This window comes from Drosophila montana, unplaced genomic scaffold, assembly GCF_035044405.1.
Source record: "Drosophila montana isolate Dmon_TW-CO22-7 unplaced genomic scaffold, ASM3504440v1 contig_312_1, whole genome shotgun sequence".
Taxonomy (NCBI): domain Eukaryota; kingdom Metazoa; phylum Arthropoda; class Insecta; order Diptera; family Drosophilidae; genus Drosophila; species Drosophila montana.
Genome location: NW_026998009.1, coordinates 1,018,570 through 1,045,674, shown reverse-complemented (window position 1 = coordinate 1,045,674; position 27,105 = coordinate 1,018,570). Strand labels below are relative to the sequence as shown.

The 27,105-nt window shown below is 38.8% G+C and overlaps 6 protein-coding genes across 7 annotated transcripts in view; 4 read left to right on the top strand and 2 right to left on the bottom strand.

Annotated features, from left to right (window-relative positions):
• The window catches only part of CenG1A (Centaurin-gamma-1A), a 76,908-nt gene that overhangs the window by 10,180 nt on the left and 39,623 nt on the right, over positions 1-27,105 (top strand). The window lies entirely within an intron of this gene.
• Positions 758-1,697, bottom strand: LOC135431128 (uncharacterized). 2 transcript variants are annotated; one of them, XM_064686077.1, is made up of 2 exons: positions 1,543-1,697; positions 758-1,479 (listed from the first exon to the last, which is right to left on the bottom strand). In XM_064686077.1, exons 1-2 carry the CDS (start codon positions 1,619-1,621, stop codon positions 806-808), a joined length of 753 nt encoding a protein of 250 aa, XP_064542147.1. In that variant the 5' UTR covers positions 1,622-1,697; the 3' UTR covers positions 758-805. The 2 variants fall into 2 exon arrangements, with proteins under 2 accessions (XP_064542147.1, XP_064542148.1); XM_064686078.1 differs by having other exon boundaries at positions 758-1,470; positions 1,543-1,671.
• LOC135431131 (uncharacterized) lies at positions 2,422-3,423 on the bottom strand. The gene is made up of 2 exons (XM_064686081.1): positions 3,267-3,423; positions 2,422-3,201 (listed from the first exon to the last, which is right to left on the bottom strand). Exons 1-2 carry the CDS (start codon positions 3,334-3,336, stop codon positions 2,501-2,503), a joined length of 771 nt encoding a protein of 256 aa, XP_064542151.1. The 5' UTR covers positions 3,337-3,423; the 3' UTR covers positions 2,422-2,500.
• On the top strand, positions 5,223-6,298 carry LOC135431117 (uncharacterized). Its single transcript, XM_064686061.1, has 3 exons — positions 5,223-5,383; positions 5,448-5,613; positions 5,676-6,298. Exons 1-3 carry the CDS (start codon positions 5,278-5,280, stop codon positions 6,250-6,252), a joined length of 849 nt encoding a protein of 282 aa, XP_064542131.1. The 5' UTR covers positions 5,223-5,277; the 3' UTR covers positions 6,253-6,298.
• LOC135431116 (uncharacterized) lies at positions 6,437-7,505 on the top strand. The gene is made up of 2 exons (XM_064686060.1): positions 6,437-6,627; positions 6,691-7,505. The coding sequence occupies exons 1-2, from the start codon at positions 6,471-6,473 to the stop codon at positions 7,437-7,439; spliced, it is 906 nt and encodes a 301-aa protein (XP_064542130.1). The 5' UTR covers positions 6,437-6,470; the 3' UTR covers positions 7,440-7,505.
• On the top strand, positions 8,331-9,242 carry LOC135431118 (uncharacterized). Its single transcript, XM_064686062.1, has 2 exons — positions 8,331-8,552; positions 8,609-9,242. Exons 1-2 carry the CDS (start codon positions 8,350-8,352, stop codon positions 9,159-9,161), a joined length of 756 nt encoding a protein of 251 aa, XP_064542132.1. The 5' UTR covers positions 8,331-8,349; the 3' UTR covers positions 9,162-9,242.

The following is a 27,105-nucleotide window of genomic DNA, read 5'->3' as shown; positions in this document are numbered from 1 at the left end:
CACCTGAAAGTCACTTGATAATAACTATATGTATAATATATGTTTAACTACTATTATACACAGTGTCTATAATCGCTCTATAATTTGTCAAATATTTCTATATGCGATTATTGACAATCAGCCGATAAGTCACATAAACTTGAGATTAGCTGCTGGCCATAAAGAGACCTCCAGCGAGAAAGCAACAAAGAACAATTTATAAATTGGCTAAAAGCTTGAGAGCTTTTAATATGGTTAATTATATCATTATCCGTTTAAACTAATGTAAACATTTCATAAAAATATTATTAAGTTAATATGAATAGAAGATTTAAATTGTGTGCTCTGCATTTGTAAATGAATTTGCATAAAACTCGAATAATCAAACAATTTAACGGAATCCCGAAAAATTCGAGCTTTTGATTATGAAGCTGAGCCGAATTCGAATTCGACATGCATTCGAAACAAGTTCGAAATGATCGAGTCTGCAACATGTTCGAGCTAAGCGGAAAACGGTTTTTTCGTTTAAACTGACAGACCCAACATTTTGTTTGCTCGAGCCGAAAAATTGTTCGAGTATCCGAAACTCGTTTCGGCTCACTCGATGCAGGGCTCTAATACGAATCACAAAAAAGCTTTTATTCCATTAGAACTTTGGGTAGTGCGATTAAAACCGCGTTAGAGAAGTTATTCTAAGCGATTAGATTAACGCATTTTACGATTGTTTTTTAGGGCAAAACATTTTCGGACTTAAATTGGCTAAACTATAATAAAAAGCTGCATTTTTCAATTCTTTTTATTGCACTCCTGCTTAAAAGTTGAACCTCTATTTGCTGCCACCGCCGATGAGGTCTAGAATATCCTTAATAGAACGATCGCCAATCAGATCATTGCAAATGGGCGTCACTGTGCTGTCCACCCAATCGGCCACAAGATCGGTATTTTCATTGATAGTAAGGCTGATGAACTCCTCGACAATGTCGTTGAGTTTGCGATTCAGAATGCGATACTTGGACAGATTCTCAATATTGGAGACGACATTGCCCGCCACTATATTGAGCTCGATTCCCTTGATGCGCAGATTGTTGCTGCTGCCCAACACTCCCGTGGCGTACTTAATCTGGCCGGACATATTCAGATCCTCGAGAGCCAAAAATGCGCCACCATTACGGGCCACTTGATAACCGGCGTCCACTTGCGCCTCGTACTGTGTGGTTAGGTTCAAGCTGGCAAATTGGAGCTCAAACTTAATGCGACTTAGTATGGGATTCACACTCATATTGCGTATTTCAAACTCGTTCAATCCCCTCACGACTAGGCCATCCAGAGCGCCAGTGGCGTGCAGCTCGCCCGTCCCAAAGTTGAAATCCTTGTGCTGGATCTCGAATGGCGCAAGCGGAGGTATGCCATATTGTGGCCAACCTTCCACCATACGAAGTTTGCACGACTCCAGAGCATCGACAATTATGTTATCAATAGCATTTAGCGGTGCTGGAATATCTGAAGAAATTTACTTGGCATTATGAACTAAATTCTATATAATAATCTTTGCTTTATGCTTACCAGACAGAGGCTCGGCCAATTTGGCTGCCTGACAGGCGGCCAGAGCCAAGATAATCGCAACAAGCGACAGAGACTTCATTTTCCTTTAACGTCTAGCTGAGAACCCCCGAGTCTAATTGCGAACCCAACTCACGTAGCCAAACATTTATATAGCACTCGAAAGTCTCGTAATAAAAAGAATATGTATAGCACGTGTAAAAATAATGCTTATGTAGTCTATAATCGCTATAAAATTTGGCAAATACTTCTATATGCGACTATTGGCTGATAAGACGCAACAACCAGAGATTAGCAGCTGGCCATAAAGGGACATCCGACTGAAAAGCATCAAGACTAAAAACAAATAGGCTAAAAGCTTGCGAGTTTTTACGTCAAAGCTTTTACAGTAAAGCTACGTTAGGATGAAAGTAATCCAATATCATAACTTTTATTTTTATACTAACATACATTTTACAAATGAAATAATTAAATAAAAAAGGTTCAAAAAAGGATTTCCATCAAGGAAGCCAGGATCTATCAATGTATTTACCAAAAATATAAATTAGGAATAATCCTAGTTTTTTTAATTCTCCATAACAGACTTTTCTAAAGTTATTTCTCTTATATTATTTTCAAATTTTTCCAAAATAGTTTCTCTAAAAAGGGATTAACGGGGTTTCATCTAAAATTATCTTTAGATATGCAAAATTATTTCTACCTTGAGTTTAAAATTAGCTTCGACAACATTAAAATGAAGTCAAAAATTAGTTAATATGAGAATCAACGTCTCATCATCAAAGATAATTCTAAACATGAGTGTAAATATATATATTATTTATGCTATATTGATTCAAGATCAATTCACGCACTTTCGATCCAGCAAACCCAAAATCAACAGCATTTAATTAAAACAATATGAATTTATTTATTTTTTTTTAAAGAAACTTTTAATCAAATACGAAGCGCGTTCACACATTGTTTACCAGTCCAACTCTGGGGGAATGCAGACCTCCTTCTCGCCACCCTCGCCGCCGGCGATGACATCGGTGATGTTGATATCATCCAAAACGTTGTTGACCACGGGCAGGGCAACCTGCTCGATGGTCTCGGCAATAAGATCCTCGTTCTCATTGATGACCATCTCGACGGCCTCGGCGAGATATACGTTCAACTTCTCGTTCACAGTGCCGTCGCCGAGCAGACCCTCGATCTCGGAGTCAACCTCACCCAAATGGGTGCGCACCTCCAGAGACTTGAGGCTCAGTTTGCCGGAGAGCATGCCCAGGGAATATTTCAGGGTGCCCCAAATGACCATATCCTTGATGGCAAACTTGGCGTGACCGGCACCAATCATTTTGATGGTAAAGCCGTATTTCTTCAGCTGCATCTCCAGGTCATAGGTGGTGTCCACATTGACATCACGGAAAATGAACTTGTAGGTGACCTTGCTGGTGATCGCATTCACCTTCATCTCATCAATATCGAATTCGTTCAGACCATTTAGACGGAAATGTTCGACACTGCCCTTCATCTTCACGGCAGCCGTGTCGATGTCGACATTCTTGTGATCGATTCTGAGCGGAGCAATTGGTGGAATGCCGGCGCCGGGGAAGCCACAAGGCATCTGCTCCTTCACACCCTCAATCACATCCACAACCGTGCTGGAGATGGACCTTTCATCTAATGATTGAAATTTTCACTCTTTGCACTTCTCTCCCCTTCTCTCTCACTCTCTCTCTACTCACCAATTGCCTCGCCCACAGCAGCAGCATTTGCGCAGGCAACGAGTGCCAGTAGAACCACAAAGAGTTTCATATTAAATTTCCCTTCTAACACGTATAAAGACTGGAGGTAATGCCAACCGTATTTATACTAATCGAACGCTTCTACTTCCAGCCGGCTTTTATAGACCCGACTGCTAGGTGGGGCGCGATAAGAGCTACCGGGCTTGATAATTTAATAAACAAAGGCATTTATGAATTGGACCCCATATTGGTGTCTTATCTGATCGTGTTTTGACCATTTAGTTGTGCAAAAAAGAATCAATTTTTAATTAATTTTGTCTAAATTCAAGTTTTCATCATATATAACACCTGGGCGAAAGGTGAAATGAGGTGAAGTTCAAAAAAAGAAACGCGACGTCTGTATTTTAGTAGGAAGTCGGTTTCGGGACCTTAACCAAGTCTAATAATTTTGCTGGCTGGGAAGGGTTTCTTATCGTTTTGGTGGCTCTGATCTTCCACTTATCCTTTAAACCCAAGTCAAGTGCAAAGTTCTGTTTTGTGATTTATAATATAAGTTTTATGAATAGAATTTAAGATGGATTAGGCGGAAGACTTGACATTGATTTATAATCTTATTTTTGCCCACTTGTTGAAACATTTATTTATAGGTTTTAAGATGGCTCGGATGGCATATTTGTCGCCAGTACGACTCTTTGATGCGCTATAAACAAATTGTACTTATTTATTCCATTTTCTTTCCGCTTCTGCAACAAGCGTTAGGAAACAACTTCATAGGGAATAGAGAAAGGTGCCCCCATTACAGGAGGAGATGACTTAAATTTGATAAAATATATAATATAATAAATAATCTGGAGAATATCAAAATAAAACGTTATTCTCTATAGCCTCATAGACCTTCGACTAATTAATAGTAAGTTTTGTTAAATTATATATTCTCAATACTCAAGGAATTTAATAAAACGCGGCTTTTCTGAACATCGTTGTCTCGATAGTCTAAGGATAAGATCCTATGAGAAGTCTGAAAGACCGAAAGTGATTTTCCTATCAAACTAAAGCTGGAGTTGCTTAAGATTACAGTATCTATTCAATCTAAGCTTAGGAACCATTGTTCCATCATTTCAATAGAAAATAATAATTTATTTATGCCAGGACTAAATGGAATTCCTGAGGGATTTGATATAAGTCTATAGAAATTGAAGTTAAGATCGTAAGAAACTGGAAGAACAAATTCTCCTTTCTTCTTGTTGTTAGCTACTGATTTTGCGGTTAATTATGATGTGATTAAGGCAAATAAATAAATAAAAAATAAAATAAAGATAAATAAATAACATATAGATACTATTGCTTAATATGGACTTGCAGATGAAAATCCAAAGTATTTCTTGGGTTTTAAAAGGTTGCAAAAGTTGTCTAGAGGATCTAAGTAATTTTCTTTAAGTATTTTTGGCTTGTTTAATCAAAGCAATTAAACACAATACATATCAATATTTGTTGTGTCTTAAGTTTAAAATCTTAAATGAACAAATAATGTAAGTTCGCGCGTGATTTGATTGTCGCAAAGAACAGGCCATTGTGTTTTGTCTGTGGGGTATCTCGAAACACCTGCAGGAGGTATTTCAGAACACCTGCAAATAATGCGCTGAATTTGCCTAGGGCAAACAGAAATGTTGGCTGTCACATTTATTTGAAAATAAATCATAGCTACAATTCGATTGGGCAATTTGATGTCAAGATTAGGCCACAAGTGTTTTGCACTTCTTACAGCCCCCTATATATAACGATGAGGCGATTACCGTCGCACCAAATAAGAAGCTCAAGAGCATGATATAAATTATTATTGATTTATTATTATCATCAAAAGTATCGTGCTAATCTCTGGCTAGATTACATGCAAGTTTTGTGCTGTTTGTGGTTAAAAATAGGTAATCCCCATCCAGATTTTAGTCAGTGTAAACTGCGGCTATAAAAGCCGTATGCTCTGTCCAATAACAATAGTTATCGAAGCGCCGCAATGAAAGCTTTTGTATATTGTTTTGTGACCCTTTTGGCCTGTGCAGCGGCCTACGAGGTGGACCTCTTGACCGAGGACCAGTGGAATCGGCTTATCGAGCGTAATCGTAAGTGAGACGAAGTCTAAACCAAAAGATTGATTTAATCGGTGTGCATCTGTGATTTGCTTAGCCGCCAAGCCCGATGAATATGGCTTGATACTGAACTCTCAGGCCAAGAAGGCGGTGAAGAATTTGATGGAGCATCTACCCTGTGGTTTTCCCGCGTACGGCATTCCTCCACTTGCGCCCTACACGAATGCTGATCTGCAAATTCATTTGGCTCAATCTGTTGTCGAGTGAGTTTCGCGCATCTGATCTGGTTGTTGTGGCAGTTTTCCTGATTTGGTTTTTTGTTTAGTGCCCTGGTACAGTTTCTGCGCTTCCGTTTCGATGGCCTGGAGAACATGGAGATTAAGAAGCTAAAGATCAGCTACACGTTTAGCAAGAAGGTTCAGTTCCATTTCAAGTTCAAGGAGCTGAAGGTTAGCTCGCATATCCTGAACACCGATTCGCTGATCGATCTGCTGCAGCAGCTGGGTCTATCGGTGCGCTACGAGGGCTCCGGACCATTGGGCTTTACACTGGAGGATCTGTCCATACAGGGCTCTTTCAAGTACAAGATGCCCATAATCTTTGGCTCGATTAAGATTTATAATTTTGATTGTGTCGTTGCGCTCGGCGGCGTCAACTCTCACATTGGCGGCATTTTGGGCAACGGCAGGTTTAATGAGATGGTCAACGATATTATTGATTACGAGGTGCCCGCCTTTGTCAATGGACGCCAGAAGCAGATCAGCGCCGCAATTGAACAGATTTTTGTGCCCTTGGTCAATGAGCGTCTCAAGGGTCATAAGGTCTGGTTCCTGCTGAAGCAGCTCGTCAACCTCAACAAGAAGTGCTCGCCCACTCCGGCACCCTGGCTGGCTGTTCAGTAAGCAAAATTAACCAAACCAAACCAATAAACCATGTTTACACCTTCAACGAACTGAGTTTTAATTAGCCTACGCGTAGCTCCCTAGATTATGCCTATCTGCAGGCATTATCTAGCTAGGTCTAGGTCTTATCGTTCGTAAGGTGTTCGAAAGTGCGGCTATAAAAGCTGGCGGCTAAACATTTGGCCAATCAGTAGCAGGTTGACCAAAAGACTTTCAACATGCGTTTTCTATTAGTTTTGGCCAGCTTGGTGGCCATCTGCGCCGCGGGCACATTGCCCAAACAGCAGTCAATTTCGCTCGATCAGCGTCTGCTGCCGTTTGCCAACGAGAATGGCGAGATTGAACTTTACGCGGAACCCGACCAGGATGTTGAGGGTGAGCCTGGAGTAAAGCATTGCATAGCATTGAAACAATTCTAACCAAAATCTACCATATCAGCTGAACCACGTTTTGTGGTCTCCTGGCAGGTGCGTCGCATGATCCGCAAACTGCAGAAGCAAATGCCCTGCGGATGGCCCGATCTGGGCATTCCTCCATTGGCGCCGATTCGCGTTAATGATGCCGATCTGAATGTGAAGCGCGGCATCTTCGAGACCATCACTCATGTGTTCCATCTTAAGATTGCCGGCCTGGATGATTTCAAGATCAACAAATTCAAACTGAATATCATCACATCGAAGGTCACCTTCGATTTCCTGTTCAGTAACATTGATACGACCGTCCAGAAGTACGATACTGATACTCTGATCGATGCAATGCGTCAGCTGGGCTTGTCCGTGGAGTATGAGGGCGACGGCTCGGTGCTCTTCGATCTGATCAATTTGCGTGTCAGCGGCACCTTGAAATACAAGCTGCCAGTTCTGTGGGGATCTGCCAAGATCCTATCCCTGAAGACCAACATCGAACTGGAAGCTGTGGATTCGGACATTAGCGGCTTCATGGGCAACGGCAAGATCAATCATGCTGTCAATCGCCAGATTGAGAATCTGTTGGTCAAGGGCATCAACGACAATCAGCAGGCCATTTCCGATACCATTGAGGATACGGTATTGCCACGCGTCAACAAAGTACTCAAGGGCAAGGATTTCTGGACCGTCGTCGATTTGATTCTCTCCAGCAGCGATGGCGAGAACGAGGACGATCCAATTGTTGTTGATTGTGTGCCACCAGCAGATCCCTGGGCTTAAATGACAGACATACTAGCATATCCAAATTCAATTGCTCAATAAAGCTTTAAGAGCTCTCTCGCTATATTCGTGCATTTTTATCAAAACCTAATATGCGTTAATGTGTTAAATGAAGTCTTTCAATGGTGTGTTGTAGAAAGTGAAAAGTAAAGTATCTTCAACAGTTTAGTCCTTTTCGACAAATTCGATATAATTGATCTAAGAGTTTATCAGAGCTAGGAAAGTAAACGTATTATGGAGGTTATCCTTATCAAATTCGAACTCTTTCAACTGAGAAATTATTAGATGATGTTGTACGTGTACTTTCGACATTTTCCGTGAAGTTAATTCTATTGTCGAAGAACCTATGTCGAAATACACTTTTAGAAACTATTTTATGATAAATCCTTTTGGTTCGTCTTGAGCACATCTTCCACAACATCCATTCAAATCCAACCGTTTAGTCATTTTAGACAAGTTCGATCTTATCGATTTAAGAGTTTATCAGAGCTAGGAAAGTAAATGTAGTATGTAGGTTATCCTTATCAAATTCGAACTCTTTCAACTGAGAAATTATAGATGATGTTGTACGTGTACACTTGACATTTTCCGTAAAGTTAATTTCATTATCAAAGAACCTAAGTCGAAGTACACTTTTAGAAACTATTAAATGTTGCATCTTTGTGGTTCGCCTTGAGCACATCTTCCACATCTTCCATTTACATCCATTCTCTTCAAGTTTATTCTAAGTTGTTGAAGCAGGAGTGCCTACTTTTAGGCTGTTTTTCTTAGCAAAAACCCTTGCTATCAACACATTTAGCACCTGTATAAGCGTCCAATCTAATCTGTGGCATGCACTTGAGTTCTTAATCTTTTTGTGGACACCTGTCAGCTCCTAACATATTCGGTTAGTTTGCTAAAAGTTCTCAAAATGCGAGGTTCGTATTTTGTACTTATTGCTTTGCTCTGCTGCACCTTGTGCTCCAGTCGCACGCTCTTCGATGATGAGCTACGTGAGTTTACGGAGTTTCTGCGTCTGCAGATGCATTGCGGTTATCCTGAGCGTGGCATACCCATCCTGGCGCCCGCTCAGTTGGCCTATAAGGAGCTAGATATCCACACGGATAGCCTTAGGTAAGATCTCGAGCAGAACGTTGATATCCACTGAATTCCTCTTTTTTCAATTGCAGTTGCAAAGGCAACTTTACCGATCTCTCTGTGGTGGGTCTGGATGGTTTCGAGTTCTTTCAGCTGCAATGGAACAATATTTTTCACACTATCAAATTCGACGTGAGCTTTCCGAGCATACAGTTGAAGAGTGCCGCCTACAAGCTGGATCTTTTGGGTCGCATCCTTGGCGTGAACACCTCCTTGGGATGCAATGGTCGCTTCGATCTGGAGCTGATTAATCTGCGCGCCAATGGCAGCTTTGTGCTACGTCCCTCGGGTCTTACGAATGGTGTGCACATCACGAGCTGGAATGTCGACTGGCAGCTGGGCAAAGCCATTTCCCAGACCACGGGCATTGGGGGCACTCAAATGGTTACCAAGATTATAAATGCCATTATCCAAGATTTTCTCGAGCTGCTCATCAATGATAATCCACAAGAGGTGTCCCAGTTCATGGAGCAATTGATTGCGCCGCCCATGAATGCGTTGCTTGAGAATGTGGCCTGGTACGAGATAACAGCTATTATATTGGGCCTGGTCAAGGGCGTATTACCCCTAGAGCCTATTTGCTGATTTCGGCAAGTTTCCATTTTGTTTCGATTTATTTTTGTTCAATAAAGTGCTGCAGATCTTATTGCATAGTATAAAGGGGAAGAGCGGGGTTTCCTTATATTGAAAAGATTTACATGAATATTATCTTTAGATTTAATTTTCGGCGTGCCGAATGTAATTTTATCCTTAAATTCTTATGCTCATCCCATAGGATATGCTTATAAAGCTGTAAGTGTATTTAAATTCATTCGAAATTTAAATCGAGCTTTTAATTTTACTTAATTTTGTATAAATTTTGGTGCATACACTAATCAGTTTTCTATTCTCTCTTGCAGGTAAGCGCGATTAGTATTTTATTAAAACACACAAACAAATAATATGAGCGCTAGGTAAGTATGGAATAGACTTATCAATTTATTGCATACGATTTGGGTTCGCTCTAATCGTTTCAACCATAAATTATGGCCATAATACGAAAGCAAGCCGCAAGGCTCAGGGCAGGGGTAGACAAAAATCCATAATCGGATTTGGGAGAGAGTCGCCGCCAGCGGGACATCTCAATGCTGGAGTTCTGGTCGAGAGTTCAAACCAATGCACGAGCCCTGGCACGCAGCAGGACAACAGCGGGTGGTTCGAATGGCTCGACACTTCCTCAACCTCAAAATCTGCAACTGGCTGGCATTTGTTTAGCACTCGAAACACCCGTTCAGCAACAGCAACAGCAGCAGCAGATGTTTTTTTTCTTCACTAGAGATTTCACTTTTTCTCCTCTAAGCATCTAACTTACTTTTTTCTCTCATTCTCTTCCCTTTGCTCGTGATAACATTATTTGTTGTTAATTAGTGCAAAATGGAGAAAGTACTGAAGCGTTTGGCTTAAATGATTCACATGGCTCTGGTGTCCTTTCGATGCGTATTCGTTTTGGCTCATTTCATTTGCAATTTATGACTCCTTTGCGGCGCACACCTTGCACACGTCTCGGACTTGTGGCCGTCATAATGCCGAAAAGGAGCTGCCCGAATGAATTCCTTTCATGAGTGTGTGCTCAGTTATCCTGCGGCGTTTGCATTGTCCATCGCGCAGTTTTACGATCTAACGAACAGCCTGCGCTTTGTTTATTGTCCCTTACGGCTGAGATTGCCCGGAGTCCTTGTGCCCATTCACTTGGGCCGAAGCCTTGAACATTTGCACTACTTGGCTGCAAAGTTTTTCATATTCAGTTTTTCCTTTTCTTGTTTTTATATCCATTTGTTGACATTTACGATGCTATTTTGCGAAAAGCCCTTAAATCATGACAGCCCTCGGTCAATACTTTCGCTCTTCTGTTTGCCGCCCTTTCAACTGCCTCGAGCCCAGCCAGTTTGGCCCAGTTTGATTAGCCTCGATTTCAGTGCTTAGACCACAAATTGGTTTTGCATGTGCTACGACCCCATGCGGCTGGTCTATGGCAGCATCTGTGCCATTGACTTAGCACTCAGTATAACAAACGATTTTCATATATTTTACTATATATCAGAGACTGAAGATCTTACCATATTTTGCACATTTCTTTAGGCACCATTGTTTATATACCTTTTGTCATGAAATGTGTAACGCATAACATATCCGACCCTATAAAGTATTTATATTCTAGAACATCATCATTTATATAGTCTTGTCAGTGTGTTCGTCTGTCTGTGTGAACTAGTTTCCACGCCCAAAAGAAGAGCTTTAATTGCCTGCGGTTAGGCTATTTAAGCCTTTCTTTCATGTTACTTTCATCCTCAAAACTTTTTATGCGACAACTTTTAGCTTACAGTTGGCAATCGCAAATATTTGCAAGCTTCTGCTCTTCATGCTTAAAGGCAACTGTAGGCCATAAAAGGAAGAGTACACACTTATGGGCCATAAAAAGGGGTTGCGCATTAGATTTTAAATTTATGACGAGCGGCACTTGAGCGCGGAATTGTTAAACACAGAAATTAAGATTCATTAACGGGCTCAAGAGGGAGCGGTTGGGCCTCTAACAATGCCGTCTCCTGCACATAAATCAAAAGTTTTGGCAAAAACGAACAAGATCCTGGTACGGAGATGGGCTGAAATTGAGACCAGGCCATGGATACAGATGGTTCCGAATGGAACTTCTATCTTTTGCTAGCGGTTCCCTAACAAATCCTGTCGGTGCCTGTTTATTTAAAGATGTTTTTCTGGCGCATTTGTTATCCTTGTTGCGCATTAAATGAGTTTTAATTTGAAACGTAGTTGAGACTCCTTTTTTTTTGTGCGCATCAAGTCAACGGTGAAGGCAAACAGTAGGCGCAGGAATCGCGTTACATTTGATCGTATACCCTGTACCAGTTTGCCCAAAATGGGTATGCTGTTTTCAAGTTAAGTGTATATCCATCGTATATCATATGTTAAGCGAGCTAATTCTTATATATCTATAGGTTTTTGAAATCAATATTTATCGATTTTTGACATTTTAGGTATTTTAAGCATATCTCTGTGTAACTACAAGCTAAGTATAGAAAACTATATATATGGGCCTCGAATACCCTTTCTTAGTTTAACTCAAAATTTAAGCCTTTCTTAAGTAATTATAAATATACATTATTTAAAAATTAATTCTGAATATAATGATTGAAGAAATATATTAAAATTAATAAGCGAGAGAAACTTTCGTAGTCTGACAGTGCGTCGCAGAGCAATGTACAGGGTACTTCCAAGTCACATACTTTCGAGTTGTTGCCTTTTATTTTCCTTTTCGTTGTAATTGAGCAGCGCAATTTACTCAAATAGCGTTCTATAGGTGCGTTGTCCTGTAAATGAACAGCAGCCGCAGCCAAGTAGGCTAAAGGATGCCAAAGGATGCTGCTACGTTCTGTTTTTTTCAATTAAGGTTGACATGTGTCTGCTTTCGCTCCTGCTACAGCGTCTCCTTCCACTCAAATTTGTTGCCTTGCGACAAGTCAAGCTGAAAATTGCGCATTTCAGCTATGGTATGTCGGCTTTGCGCTTGGGTTAGGCAACAAAATTGATATCAGAAAAATCGGTTCCTTTCTGAGGGGGTTGCAAGTTGCGTCAGTTGCAACTTTCGCCTAACAGGATTACACTTAGACAAGCGCGCGTATCCTGGCACTTGCATCTTGAATTTCTACGAGCTCGCGTCTGGAAGTTCTGCCTTCGCTTCTTGATAGGCAGCTGGCGTGTTTGATTGCTTTTGATGGGGGTATCAATCAATTTGATGCTCTGCTGCATGTTTTAATTGAGAAATTCCGTTGAGCCAGACAGCTGTAAAACAGTTTTTGATTGAGGTAGTTCTCGGGCCAAGCTTTGCTTAACTTTGGTGTGTGGCTTGCACTTAAAGAATAAATCATTAATTCTGTGCTTAAATCGGGCAAGAAATAGATAAAAAAACGGATTATGAAGTTCCTTGGAGAATTAACTAAGTTAGCTTACATAATCTTAAATTATAATCTTAAATTTAAAAAAATTAAACAACGTTTTCTTAAAACCTTCAATATAATACATAATCTCCATTGAAATGCTTCCATTTTCAGTTTCGACTAAATTTCTCATAGTAAAACTCACTCTTAATTTTCATTTTAGCAAAGATTTGGTTAATTGAATTTAAAGTTTTAAACAGAAAAACAAAAAAAACTTTAAACTTTAAATTTCTTTGAGAACACTTATATTCGTTTTCAATGAACAGAATTCTCAGTTGTTATTTGATCAAATTTTGCGAAATCATCGAGAAAATAAAAAACGACGTGAGTTTTTCTCCATTTTCAATTTCGCATAGATTTTGTATTTTGTATTCACAGTTGTAAATCGTTTAAATGTTGTGAAACTTAAGAGAAAATAAAAAAACCTTATAATCTAGAGATAGAAAATTTGTTTGAGGACATTTATATTCGTTTTCAGTCTGTATTTTATTTAGCACTTTCCTTACTTTTAATTTACATAAATATTTAGTGGATTGCAGTCACATTCAAGTAAAAACTAAAAAAAGAATATAATTGTGCATAAATAGAGAATATGTTTGAGAATATTTATGTTATTTTCAATTGAATTTGTTTTTTTGCATGTCGTGAAATGTTTCGACAAAGTTTTCTTTTACATAGTTGGCGCCCACATAACCCGTTAATGGAAAGTCTAACGCCACATAAATCTGCTGGTAACTGGCAACGGTTGACAGATCCGAGCCAATCTACAACAGCCCACATGCATAAATGCATGAGTGGCAGTCAATCGGTCGATCAATCACTTCTTGTAATTACACTTCAATCGCAGCGGTTAAGCGTTATGCGGCTTGCAGAAGGCGCCCTGACAAACATTCCATGTGACTTATTGGACTTTTGACAGCTGTCAAACCAGAGTCCTAGTAGCTGGAACACTTGCAGCTAAATTTCTCTCGTTGACAAAGGCAAGGGCAGAGCTGCTTGCTAGCCATTAGCATGACAAAAAGCCATGTCCTGTGTTATCCTGGTGTTCCACCACCATCACCATCACCATCGCTATCGCTATCGGGACAGCTGTCTTAAGAAATGTGATGTGACACTTTTGTCAAATGTTTACACCTTTAACCCTTTGGTGGCCATTGTTGCAGCGGGCATCTGCATGGGATCAAGGGGTTACAGGATCTGTATCAAAGGCAGGATCAGCAATTGTCGCCGAATTGTTGGCAATGTTTTGTTAATTTTATGTTTAATTAGTGGCATTTGTTTGGATTTGTTGGGCTTAACGGGGCTAGACAAACCCCTGTAAACGGTTTATTTTGTTTTTTTCTTGGGGGCAATTGCTATGATTTTATTTTGTTGAACTTACCAACAGAAGCTAGATTTGAACCAGAATATTTAAATGTGTACTAAATATATTTATAAAATAAAATTAATAATAATTGCAGCTATCTCTTTGGATTTCCTCTCCCCTCTAGATTATCTTCTCCCATTGCATAGCTATCATAATTACTACCAGACTTTCCGTTACCAACCATAGACAGATATAGTTATCAACGCCTGTCGGCGACTACAGCAACAAACCCAACTCAAATAATTCATCAAAATTATGTCAACTCATGCAAGCGGCTGTTAAATATATAAAAAAAAAAATACCAAATCAAAATTTAAAAAAAAAAATAGAGGGAAAATGCTAATGAAAATCAATGCAAAACTGCATAAAACATTTCTCTGTTGACTGCCAGAAACCGCCAAGATTTACCTCAGAGTTGTTCAGGACGCAGGCGCAGCGGCAGCTGCCACATGAAGCTGTCATGTTTTGGGCAAACACAAGGATATGCGCAGGACCTGGACTAGACTTTGACAGACAGACAGACAACAATTACAATTTTTTCCTGCAGCGTCATCTCACTCGGCTCGGCTCGGCTCGGCTCAGCTCATCATATTTTCTTGCGGCTGCCTTCAGCTCTGATTTGCATTTTTAATCTCATAAGGATGCTGCCTTATGCCTCGGCATTGTCCTTGCCATGTTTTCCTTGTGGTTGCTGCCAGCTGAAGAAAAAAAAACTATCATCTTTGATGTTTCTGACTGAGAAGCAAAAAAAAAGTAGTGTTAGAAAAAAGTGCTTGTACCCTGGTTTGTGTTCTACATATGTTTAATCCTGGATTTGTAACACGCAGCTTGAGTCGCCCGTCTGTGTTATCCTGTCTGTCTGTTACGCTTGAATAATTACCCTAATTAAAAGTCCTTCGATATCAGCTTTAACTTTCAGCTTGTCTTGCTTGGGCGTCAAGCGGATTTATCTGGCATAACTGCATAGGTTTCTATGAGAAGAATCGATTTAGATTTCTATCTCGAGCAGTTTGCTTAATGAACTGGCAATGAGTCGATGGATTTTGAGTTGGGTTATTGCTTATTCCAAATTTAATTATCTTAGGCATAATAATATGGAGAATATCTGCCGTTTCGTTGTGATTATGTTACAATTTTTTATAAAATCATTTATTATAATCATATATTAATATGATACATTTATTTCTTTTATGCAAAACTGAAAAGGATTTAACTTATATCTTTACTTTCTTTGTGTTGACCTTTAGGAGTAATAAAAATAAAATATACACTTTCTTCTAGTGTCCTTTTTTTAAACTTAAGATTTGAGACATAATTATTTCTAATGAATTTCTGTGTCCCTTTAAATTCTCATTAAGATTTCTACTTTAAAAATATCTTAACTTGTTTTTGTGTTTTCTCTTAATTTTTGCATCAAACTAAAATCTCTTGAAATATTTTGAAACTAAGAAATACATAACTTATTATTATAATATAATGTTAATATCATACATAAGATTCATATTTTGTACTTTTAACTGTAGAGCTAACCAATTTCTTGCAAAGATATGTCAATTTGAGGCATGCCTTATCTTAAGATTTTGGCTGCTTGACTGAATCTTAAGCGGTTTTGTATGATTCCTACGCCCATTTCTGAGATGCGATTAGGGTACTCTTTCCATGTCAGAGAGGACAATGCGGCAGTAATCGATCTGTTTTTGTGTCCCCGAGTAAAGAATTGTCCAAGCACTTAGGGAAAATATATCATAGAAAACTGAATAAAAACTGAACGAGTCAATGCCCAGACAACACAAATTATGTGAAAGTAATTTCCTAGATGAGAGCACATTGATAAAGAACTGAAAAAAAAAAAACTGTAAACGATCTTGAAAAAAGTAAAAATGAAAAAACTGTACCGCAAAGAATGAGAGTACCCTCTGACCATTGTCATTTTGTGATGTCATCAAAACTCAATCAATTTGCGGTTGAGAAAAGATGAAAACCATTCTGATGCCCTGGCCATGATTTATTTGCAACGGTTCAGTGGTTCAGTGGTGCAGTGGCACAACGCTTGTTGCACTTGAGTGTGCAACATGCAGTTGCATGTCCTGGCCAACGCCTGACGAAACTCAGATCATTAATCATGCCCCTAGGAAGCTGCTGCTAATGATGATTTCTCTTTTCACTTTAATTTCATTTTTTTTTTCTTTTCGCAACTATTGAATGGAATTCGTTTTACACGAGCATAACCCACACTAACCACAAGAATTTTCTCTGTGCGAAAAATCAATGCATCAACCATTTCTGGTCAATGAATTGAACTTGAGCTCACACTTTTAGGGAATTAATCATTAATCATTTATCGTGTCTCATTAGTGTGCAACATTTTTGCGTAATTCTTGTAGTTTTTGGGTTGAACAGTGAATATATAAGTAGAGGCATGCGATTTGCATTTTATGTATGAAGAACTGTGGGAATAATTGATCAAATTTTTAACACAGGTTTGAAGGTCGATGGTATGCATCAATTAAATATATTTTCTTGTGCAGCAGAGTGTGTTTTCCATTGCTCAGTTTTAAAACTTGAAATTTTAGATATATTCGTCTTTCTCTCCAAGAATAGATAAGTCTATTGCGAAGCTAACAAATGTACGATCGGTCGTACACAGAATTGCTTCTTTTCTTCTATTGTTCGTAAATTGGTTATGATATCTGTAAAGCATAGAAGGAAAATTTTTAGATCCCATAAAGAAATATATATTATAGATTGGCATCAACAGCCATGTCTCTCTGTTTCTATGAAAATTTTTCTCTTTGTTTTAAAGCTGTCGTCTTGGAATTTTGCATAGATCCATCTTTCTGTTGCATGCAGTTCATATATCGGAACGTGCCGGATCAGACCACAATATCAATTAACTTTTTGTATAAAAAACTTTTTATTGTATCAAGATATTTTGACCATACCCTGCATTTATTAGTTCAACTTTGCTGCTTACATATGAGCCGAATCTTTTAAATATCGCACTGCTTTATTATAAAGCGAAACATTAGTTTTAGCATGACAAAATAATCCGTTAATCAATAATATAAGATTTGTTTTTATTGATTGAAGACCCTTAAATCAGAACCAGATTTACCATACGTTTACTTAGATATTGCTTCGATTTTTTGTTCATTGAGTTGTTTTTTTATTAAATCATAATTTGAATTTTACAGGCTAATGGTTTGCTTATTGTAGGACAAGAATAAAAACTCCGTTTCTATTATTTTCTCCAATTATGCTCTGCTAGTTTCTCATCGATCTAATGGTGTATGCTCATTACAGGCTCACCCTTTCCTGTTTTTTTTTTATTTTGTTCGACCTGTTTATGCAGTTATGTAAATAGAACCTCAAATTAAGAATTTTCTCAGTCTTTTATGGGTTGGCTGCAAATCTGAAGCCCTTTAGATGCCACGCCCCTCAATCATGAACATAGCTTGTTGTTCTCAATTCGAATGGGTGGGGCACTCAAAATGTAGGCCCTTGGGCCTAAAAATGCAAAACGTTGCACAAAAGCCGCAGGCAGGTCCCCATTTCCAGAGAGATGTATTACTTCGCGTACCTCGTAGCCGACCGCCAACTGTGCGAGGGCACAATTATTAGCACTTAAGCGACACATTTGGTGCCTTCAACGGTAACAGCAACGCGTATCCTTGCCACATCCTGACGCTGGGACAACCCTTAAAGGCAGCAGGCACAAGTGTCGATGACACTTGGAGGGATTTTCGAGCCGACAACCGCAGGATACCCAAGGATATGCCACTGCAATGTTGCATGTCAACGTGTTTTCCCTGTGCCGTGTGTAACTGTGTGTGTGCGTGTGCGTCAGGTAAAGGGTTAAGACGCGCCTCCCTGGGGCACGTCCTGACAAACACTTAAGCCAAAGTTAAACGCTTCGAGTGTCGTATTTTTGTTTTTGTTTTTCTTTTTCGGTATGTTTCTTGCTTCGTGCTCCGGTTTTAATGATACCCTTGCAGAAGGTATATCAACCTCGGCGCTAATTGTGTAACGCATTGAATGCGTATATATATATATATTTTCCTGATCAGCAGCAATAGTCGAGGCGATTTTTTCTAAGCAAACGAATCTTAGTGTTGTTTTTAATTTTTAGACAGCCTTCTTAATATAACTAGACATTCGTCTCCTTGCTGCAGTTTTATTATATATAAGAGTCGTCTAACTATATAAATGAATAAATATACAAAAATAATTAGGCCTGCGACTTAATTTAAGCTTCCTTTTAAAGTCAGAAGGTTTTGATTAATTTGATAAAATTAATCATATTTATTCCTTCGATTTATTCTGCCAAGAAACGTAAAAATGTTCTAAATATCGAGTTTCTATCTGTTATCGAATGCACAGATTTATAAGTATAGGGAATTTCATCTTCGATTTGCCTGGTGTATTTTAATCCTTAATATATTTTTTATTCTTGCTGCACACAGCAGTTGTCCTTGCTGCTGGCAGCTCCTGCATTTCGATTCATTTCGGCGCTGCCCAAAAATCCAAATCCAAATCAATAGGAAGTTCGAAAAACTTTGCTTTAATTCGCTTAAATTGCCAGCAGGACATGGCGGCGCATATGGGCCATTGTGTTGCGAAATCCTTAAAGGATTGCCTGCCTGCTCGGTGCAGCTCCCCTCCCTCCCTCCCTCCCTTCCTCCTTCTCTCGCTCTGTGCCTCAATTGTTTTGGCCCGACTGTTGTCACAGCTAAAGCGCTTTAATTTTGATTGCATTCGATTTGTTGTTGTTTCTGTTTTATTTTCTAGCTCCTTCATGCTGTTTGCACAACTCTTTGACAAATTCGCAGGCTTGTTCCGGGCCCGGGGCATCCTTTTTTTTTCTTTTAATATTTTTCTGCCAGCTTCTCTTCGGCATCCTTTGGCAATTTTATGCAGCTCAAGGATTAACTATTTACGCATTTGTTTGCTCGCTCTGAAAGTAGCCCAGATCTTAGGTTCTTTTGGTATTCGATTTCTAAGGATTCTGTTCCCTAAGTTCGCAGCTTGTTCTTGTGTTTTTTGTGTTTGTGGGATTTCATTTTATTTGGATTGGATTCTATGTGTGTATTTGAGTTTGTGAGTTGTTTGCAACAGTTATTATAGGATTTTGGCCAGGCAAAGTGGGCTCTTATATTTGTAAGAGAATAAGTTATTCGAGTTATCAATAATATATTGACAAAAAGGCAAAAACCATTAAGTGTCACACGTGTCTATCAAAAAGTTGCTCTTGTTTGGAGCTTATGCCATGGGGGTCTACTTATAATATTAACAGCAGATGCATAAGAATTAACATAACATAAAAACTTTTAAGTGTGATAGGTTTCTATTAAATATTGATAGATTATCAGGCATGGGTCTGGACATAAATAGTATGTTATCGATATGTCATCGATAGGTCTAACTTTGTTAAAAATAACTTAAAAATGATAAAGAGAAACAGTCGTTTCAGGAATCAATTCCATTTAATATATATAGACCTCACAAACATTTAAGTGTGATAGGCTTTTATTAAAAATTGAGAGATAATCACGCAAGGGTCTGGACATAAATAGTATGTTATCGATATGTTATCGATAGGTCTAACTTTGTTGAAATAACTTAAAAATGATAAAGAGAAACAGTCGTTTCAGGACTAAGTTCTTTTTAATATATATATCAACATCACAAACATGTTCCATATAAACATTTGAAATATCGATAGTAGGGAAACTGTATCAACATACCAATAAAACACCCGATATAAGAGAAAAATGTCGAATAGAAAAAAAACTAGCTTAATACAGACTACAATGACGCAACGATGTGTAACGAAAAATTAAGAAATCAAATCTCAAAAGAACCTTAAAATGTTAAATAACAATCGATATACAGCTAATGTATCGAAAGTAAATAAATTGTATATAAATAGGGCTAATTAAAATTTAATTGTTATTTGTAGATTATATTGATATTTAGGGTATTCCGTGAAGCTGCAAAGTCTGACAATCTGATCAAATCGACACCAAAAATATTAACTAAACGATTTCTTTCTTATTTTGTATCTGCTATTTTAACCCTGTCGAAGTTATCAATTTTAGTGGTTCCGCTCAACTGATTTAATCCACATGCAATGCGCAACCTGATGGTTATTTTTCTTTCGGCACTTCAATTGGGTTTTTTTTTCCTGTTGCTTGGGCGTCGTTTGTTTCGACTGGTTGACATTGACAGAACGTCAGTTTGAGGATTTATCGCTGGCTGCCAGCGACGCCTACCTGACGTTGTAACGCATCAGGCAACTGCCATTCATTGACTTGTTTTTGTTTTTGATTTTTTCTTTTATGTCGTTTTGGTTTTTGCGAATGCGGGAAATTCCTGTGCCATTTTGCGGCCAGGCCAGGCCTGATCCTTGGGCCGAAATCCTTTTAAGCATTGCTTTCGCAAGTAATTAGTTGGCTGTCAGCGTTTGGTTTGTGCCAGTGCCTTAAAAGGATTTGCCATTTTTAACGTGCCACAATGAGGCCAGCACCTGCGCAAACATATGGCTAACGGGCTGCTGGCCCTGCCGAGATCCTGGCAGGGGCGCGGGCTCGCGCCTGCGGCAATCCATCAGCCAGGGCAACCATTTTGCTTCTTCGAAGGAAATGTGTTGCAACCTACTTTGATGAAATGTTGTCGTTGTTCCAAAATGAGAAATTGCATGTGCCGCATCATGTTTGCGCATCATTTCATGTGTCCTGCATCCTGGCCAAATCGACGGAACTGGGCTAAGTCTTAAAAGGATAACAGCGGCAGACAGTCAACAGCAGCGGCAGATACCAAATGAGTTTTGCTCTACATTGATGAGCCTGCAGTCTGCTGAGTGTCCTATGTGTCCTGAATGTCCTATATGTCCTGCCGGTTCTTTGTGTTCTGCTTGTCGCCTGTCGCCTTGCATTGTGTGTGAAAAAGTGGGTCGGCGGTTTGTTTTCGCAAAAGCTGTCGCATCCCATTGAATGAAACTGACAAAGAGAAGCAGCTCCTTCTGTCCCATCCTGACGGCAGACAAATTAGCTTAAATGAGTGGGTGCTTCTTATTTCATTTCTCTTCCTATTCATCTATCCAAACACAGCCTCAATTGTGGGGCGTAGAGTTTACATTTGATTTACGAGTTATCTTTAAGAATATCACAGCTGTTGGCAGTCGTTCTTTTGATGATCTGTGACGCTACCCTGCGATAATCGATCTTGATGTATAAAACGAACCGTGACAATCGGCAATTAAACTTTTTATTGAGTGTGTCAAATGCAGAGGGCTAGGAATGAGGTGTGGCACAAAAGAATGGCCAAAGGATATAAGAGATTCGCCCGCTTTTAAGCTTCTAAGGAGCTTGTTTAGTTTTAAAATATTCTTACAGAATTGCCGTATGTTTCGCACTTTTAAAAAGATTATACTAAGTGCATGAAGCAATGCTGCCAGCGGCGCATTTACGGATAACCGCACAAAGAAGAATGTAAAAATTAAATGCGCCCGCCCTTTTAAGAGTACACGATCGATTTTCATTCTTATTTATTTCTCATTTATCTTATTTTCGTGTCTATTTTTAAAGCAATTTATTATTTTTCTATGCTTTTGTTCGCAATCGTTTTACTGACTTGTGAGGAATGTTGGCTATTAACTTAAATTTATTAAAAATACAATTTCTTTGCATTTTATTATATATATATTTTTATCTATATATCTTACCCATTCTTCAGAAAATTTACATTTTAAGTTTATAGTTTCTATAGAGATAAGATTTATATAGATCAAATATTGTTTTTTCACTCATAAGCTGCTTAAATATATAATTGGCATGTCATTTCCATACTAAAAGTGATTATATAATGCCGTAAATTGGCCCAATTATACCAGGGAAACGTCTAAATTTGCACAATGCCAGCTTAAAGGAAACCATTTGCCAGTGATTCGAGCTATTTTCTTGGAGGAACTGCATAATTGGCATATGCCAAGCAATTTGCTGCAGTTGCTTCCAAGGACAATGAACCACTCGGCCATGGTATATTCATGTACATACATATATATGTAGACATTTAAAGTCGGGCATAGACAGGCACATTTTGGCCACTGGACTGCGGCACATGTCCTGGCCATTCAGCTGGCCTGCTGTGGAATGCTTTGCGTGTCGAATGGCGGCAACTAACGAAGCTGCCGCGCCTCTACCCCCGCTGCGCGTGTTGCAATTGTTCGTGCACGAGATACGGACACGCGTCATATTTTAATTATGACAGCCGGCCCAGGCTCTGACGAGCGGTCAGTAAGTCAGTCCAGTGAGACCGAAGCCAACCCCTTAGCGCTGTAATGACCAGAAAGCAGGAAACAGGATATGCCACACGGAGGCAGCAACACCAGCAGCGGCAGCAGCAGCAGCGGCAGCCCCGGAACTCTCACCTTTGTTGACAGATTAGTGGCGATCGTTGTGCAACATAAACTTGACATATTTATTTGACACTTTGATTGTTCTTAGCTTGTCATAATTTTTGATACGCTATGGACCAGAGGATGCTACATGCCAAAGCCCACATCTTCATAGCGCAGGCACGTAGCAGACGCATTTGCTTTAGCTATTTTTTTCTGTATACCCTGTAGAAATGGATTAGTTGCTGTATGAACTCGAGAACTATGAGAGCTAGAGCTATTAAATTTGGCGTGTGGATTTAACTCTGCATAACTAGATTAAATAAATCTTAAATTTAACAAGTTATAAACTACAGACTGAGTTATTTGGTGAAAATGAAATTATTTTCATATGCTTTTTTAGGATATAGGCGTATGCGCTTGTAAAACCCATTTCAGATAGCTAAATTTATCATATATTTTTATAGAAATGTTTATATTTTTGGTCAGCAAGCAAATTCGTCAGACTCATCTAACTGAACTAGAGAATTATGAGAGCAGACTGAGTTATTGGTGAAAATGAAATTGTTGTCATAGGCTGTAAAACTCATTTCCTATAGGCAAAGTTGACATATTTTATTATAGAAACGTATATACTTATTTTTGATCGGCATCTATTGCTAACCAAGCTCGTCTTGCTCAGCTAAGTTAACTCAGAGTTTGTAAGAGTTAGTGCCAGCAAATTTCGTATATAGCTTCTTTAATGCATAACTAAATTAAATATAAATATATTTTTCAAAGATATCAATCAAAAATAATTATTATTTAAAAAAAAGTGTTTTGGAAAAATCTGTGCAATCTAGAGGATATCTGCTAGTCAATCACTGGCCAGTAGCTTATTTATCCTGCATATTTTGCATAGTTCGCCACGTTCTTTGTGCTCGCTAATCAAACTCGAACTAATGAGTGCACTTTTTCATTTACTGGAACAGTTTCACGTTGTGCAAATTTTGCCAATTATGCGGGCAATGCAATGCAAAAAAAAAAAGAAATGAAAAAAACTGCAAATAGGGAAAATATTAATAATAAAAGTCAAGGTGCAACAAAAATAGCGCGGCACTTGACGCACGGGGCGCGGGGGTCTGGGGGTAGCTGCGGGCTGACTTCGACGGCACATGGCCAAGCAGCGGGCAGTCTGTCTCTCTCAGTATGTGTGTGTGTGTGTGTGTGTGTGTGTGTCGCGTGTTCACTTTAATTTCATTACACTGCATTCTGCTCATTACAGCTCGCGTTTTAATGAACCCCCTTCCCCCAGTTCGCATATCCTGTAGTTGGATTTTTGCGCGCTGAGCGACGCGCAGGCGCAGACAGTTTAAATGGACGTGCGCTAAGTGCACGCTTTAGGGGTTGCAACAGTGCAACACCCCCCACCCTTCCACCACCACCACCCCCCTTCCAGCATGCACCGCTTGACCAATGGTCAACTGCTGAAATCCTTTGTTATTTGTTTAACTCAGTTTTTTTTTTTATTGCAGTTGTTGTAGTCGACTTTTTAAGCTTTCAGCTTTGGACTGCCTGCGCCCTGTAATGAGTGTAATTCTAAGCCAGGGTCCGGAGCAGGGGTTGGGCTGCTGCATTCACCGTTTGCTACCCCAGTTTGATTGATGTCTCAACTGACCGTTGAGTGTCGGCAGCGGCAGTGGCAGCCGCAGCGGCTGCACTTAATGGTCATCAAGCCTAATGTCATTTGTTAATCTGTGTTCATTTGTCAGTTTCTCTTTTTGTATTTTTGGAAATTATTTGATCTAAATAGATAGCCTAGCGAATGCCTAAACAGTAGCAGCACTCGAGAGCAAAGTGTTTTGGGTGTCTCTCTTAATTATAGGGCATCATTAGGATAACGTACAGCTAAAGTCAGCATAGTAAAGTGTGTACTCATATATTTTGTACTTCTATAATTTAGCTAAAATCTGCAACATTTTGTAGCTCGTTTTGAAAACCAAGCCAAACCAAGCTAAGCATCTGTAAACCCATATTTAATTAAGGAACAGTCTTTGAATTGCGGGAATATTTTTAGGCAATAAAAAACTCGTTTTGGTATATATTTAATTTCCTCTTCATCAAATGGATTGTCCTCTTTGGTATTTGAAAATCAAACAAATGAAAGTTTCTGTTCAATAGCTTCTCAGCGACTGACCGAAACTGTTCAAGTAATTAATAAGCGTGCCCTCTAAAACTTCATTGCTTGATGCAAAATTGAAACCTCAATCGAAGCAGCCTTTTGAATGTATTTTAAGCTGATTACTTTCCAATACTCACGATATCATACAATTTTAAAGCTTGTTTTATGGATGAAAATTTAAAACTGGCAATTTTTCAAACTTACAAAATCTGGGATTTACCTTAAGTTTAACTTGCAATCTCTATAAAGGCCAACAACTTTTCAATGTCTATCTAGCTAATATTTCTATATATCAAACTCGTAAATTTCGAATATTCTCGATAGCGTTAAGATTTTCAAGCTCTCTTGTCCTAAAGTAAACTTTTTCTGAGGTCTATATCTATCTATCTTATATAATCAAAATAAAATTTTCATTCTAATATACTGTTTATTATGTAGTCCATTTCTTAAGCCTATTGAGTTGATATCACATATTAATATAATAATATTTGTAATAAAAATTGAATGCCTTCTTCCTAAATAAAGTTTATTAATTCGCTTTCGTTTATATATTTATTCACAATTTTGAATAGTTTGTTTTTAAAGCCTACTATTATATAAACTTATAAACTTATTCTCACATTTCATTTTGCAAAAAATGTACCCAAGGGAAATAAAATTATAGCAAGTAATGTGGGTCGTTTCTAATGTATCCTGGGTTAATCCCATGCTATCCTATTAGCATAAGCACACACTTATATTATCACATTTAAGCATATTTCATTTCTCATGCATGAAACGCACTTACAATAATAACTATGCCTATCAAAACGCTGACACCTTCCACTTTCCATATATGTATGTATATATGATATGCTTCGCCCCCTCGGCAAAGTCCGCATCCACTCCGCAAGCGAACCATCAATTAGTTTGCATAACGCATGTTTTTACTTTCCCATTTGACTACAGTTGATTACACCAGCAGCTAAATGTGTCTATATGGGTCGCTATATGGTCAGCGGCAGCTGTAATAACCAAAACATGAGCTAACCCATGATATCTAACAACTTTTTTCATCACTTTCGCACACACATCACAACAACACAAACAGTAAAATGATGTGATGTGATGTGAGGTGCTGCTTTAATCCCAGCAGCTGCTGATGTTCCAGATACGAAGCAGCCAAAAAGAAGCAAGTAGTCGAGTGTGCATGACTGGGAGATACCCTGTACCAAACTAAGTGCAGCAACTGCTGATGTTCCAGATACGAAGCATCCAATAAGAAGCGAGTAGTCGAGAGTGCATGACTGGGAGATACCCTGCATTAAACTTAGAGCTACATACGCTGTCTTTCTCAGTCTTCCACATTTTAAGAATATTTGTGTCTGTTGTTTTTTAATTATTTAATTTTTAGGATTTGAAGAAAATAATCAATCATTAGTCTATAGCTAAAACCAAGTCTCTTCTAGAGATAAGTTATTTTTGGGGGAGTGGAATATTCTATCTAAAAAGTGAAATACTTGTAATTATTAAATACCATAACCCTTATGCCAAATTAAATTGCATATATAAGTATGTAAAAAGTGTAGCTCAGGCAGACAGGCATATACGTTCCTAATTTTCAATGGCTGCAGGGTATAAAATAAACACACACGTTAGCATCCAGCCAGGTCCAAGCCCAAAAACTACCCAAGCAAACACTTTGAAGTAGGTGCTGTCTATGCAAACATGAATGGCAAATGGAAAAGCGGAAAATGGGAAATGGAACTGGACCTAGGTTATGTCAGACACCAACAACGCATGCTGTTCGGCCGCAAAATGTTTTTTTTTTTTCCTTTTTGTAATTCAATTTCATAACATCTAGATATGAGCTTTATATTACATTATCAGATGGTGGTCAGGCTTCGGCTTCGGCTTCGGACCCGGGGGCAGTATTCCGGCTAAGCTAAAACGCGCGCTGCATGCGTAATGTGCCGGATAAGACTAACCAGACAGTTGGGCAACCCTTTTTGACAGCTCAAATTCCGCTAACCCCCTTCTACTCCTACCCTGTTCATATGCCCGCTCGGCCCACTAATGAGCACACTTGAGCAAGTCGAGCGAATCCTGCAGTCAGTTGCATATTATTTGTTTTTTCTTTCTCTCCTACTTTTTTGAACGCTAATGAAGTGAGTCTGGTCCTGCTGCAGGACATGCATTGTGCGTCCATCAAGCAAATCAAAAACTCAACGACAACAGCAGCAGCAGCAGCAACGGTAAGGAAAACTGAGCTTTGGCTTGTCGAAGTTTGAATACTCTTTATTAGTTAACTAGAGAACTGGAGAACTATGAGCAATGTAATTAAAAATTATATCATTTTAAAAAGCCAAGCTTAAGGCAACCTTTTTATTCTCTACGCTTATTAATAATTAATAAAACATGAACCTAAGAGATTGTATGTCAAGATTTGGAAATGAAATTGAGAAATGTTTTTAAGAAATTGAAAACATAATGCCAAAATGTTTCTGATTTTTGGTACAAGCACTTATTTGCAAAATGTCTTGACAATTAGACACTGAACACAAAATTTGTTTAAGAATACATTTTAATAGTAAGTAGAGACGAAGCAAGTGTGTTACATATATTATTACAAACACCAT

Coding starts and splice junctions, on each gene's coding strand:
- LOC135431128 (XM_064686077.1), bottom strand. CDS start 1,621: ATGAAGTCTCTGTCGCTTGTTGCGATTATCTTGGCTCTGGCCGCCTGT. Junction 1,480..1,542: donor ATTGGCCGAGCCTCTGTCTG/GTAAGCATAAAG, acceptor AAATTTCTTCAG/ATATTCCAGCACCGCTAAAT.
- LOC135431131 (XM_064686081.1), bottom strand. CDS start 3,336: ATGAAACTCTTTGTGGTTCTACTGGCACTCGTTGCCTGCGCAAATGCT. Junction 3,202..3,266: donor TGCTGTGGGCGAGGCAATTG/GTGAGTAGAGAG, acceptor TTCAATCATTAG/ATGAAAGGTCCATCTCCAGC.
- LOC135431117 (XM_064686061.1), top strand. CDS start 5,278: ATGAAAGCTTTTGTATATTGTTTTGTGACCCTTTTGGCCTGTGCAGCG. Junction 5,384..5,447: donor TCGGCTTATCGAGCGTAATC/GTAAGTGAGACG, acceptor TGATTTGCTTAG/CCGCCAAGCCCGATGAATAT. Junction 5,614..5,675: donor TTGGCTCAATCTGTTGTCGA/GTGAGTTTCGCG, acceptor TTTTTTGTTTAG/TGCCCTGGTACAGTTTCTGC.
- LOC135431116 (XM_064686060.1), top strand. CDS start 6,471: ATGCGTTTTCTATTAGTTTTGGCCAGCTTGGTGGCCATCTGCGCCGCG. Junction 6,628..6,690: donor ACCCGACCAGGATGTTGAGG/GTGAGCCTGGAG, acceptor CTACCATATCAG/CTGAACCACGTTTTGTGGTC.
- LOC135431118 (XM_064686062.1), top strand. CDS start 8,350: ATGCGAGGTTCGTATTTTGTACTTATTGCTTTGCTCTGCTGCACCTTG. Junction 8,553..8,608: donor ATCCACACGGATAGCCTTAG/GTAAGATCTCGA, acceptor TTTCAATTGCAG/TTGCAAAGGCAACTTTACCG.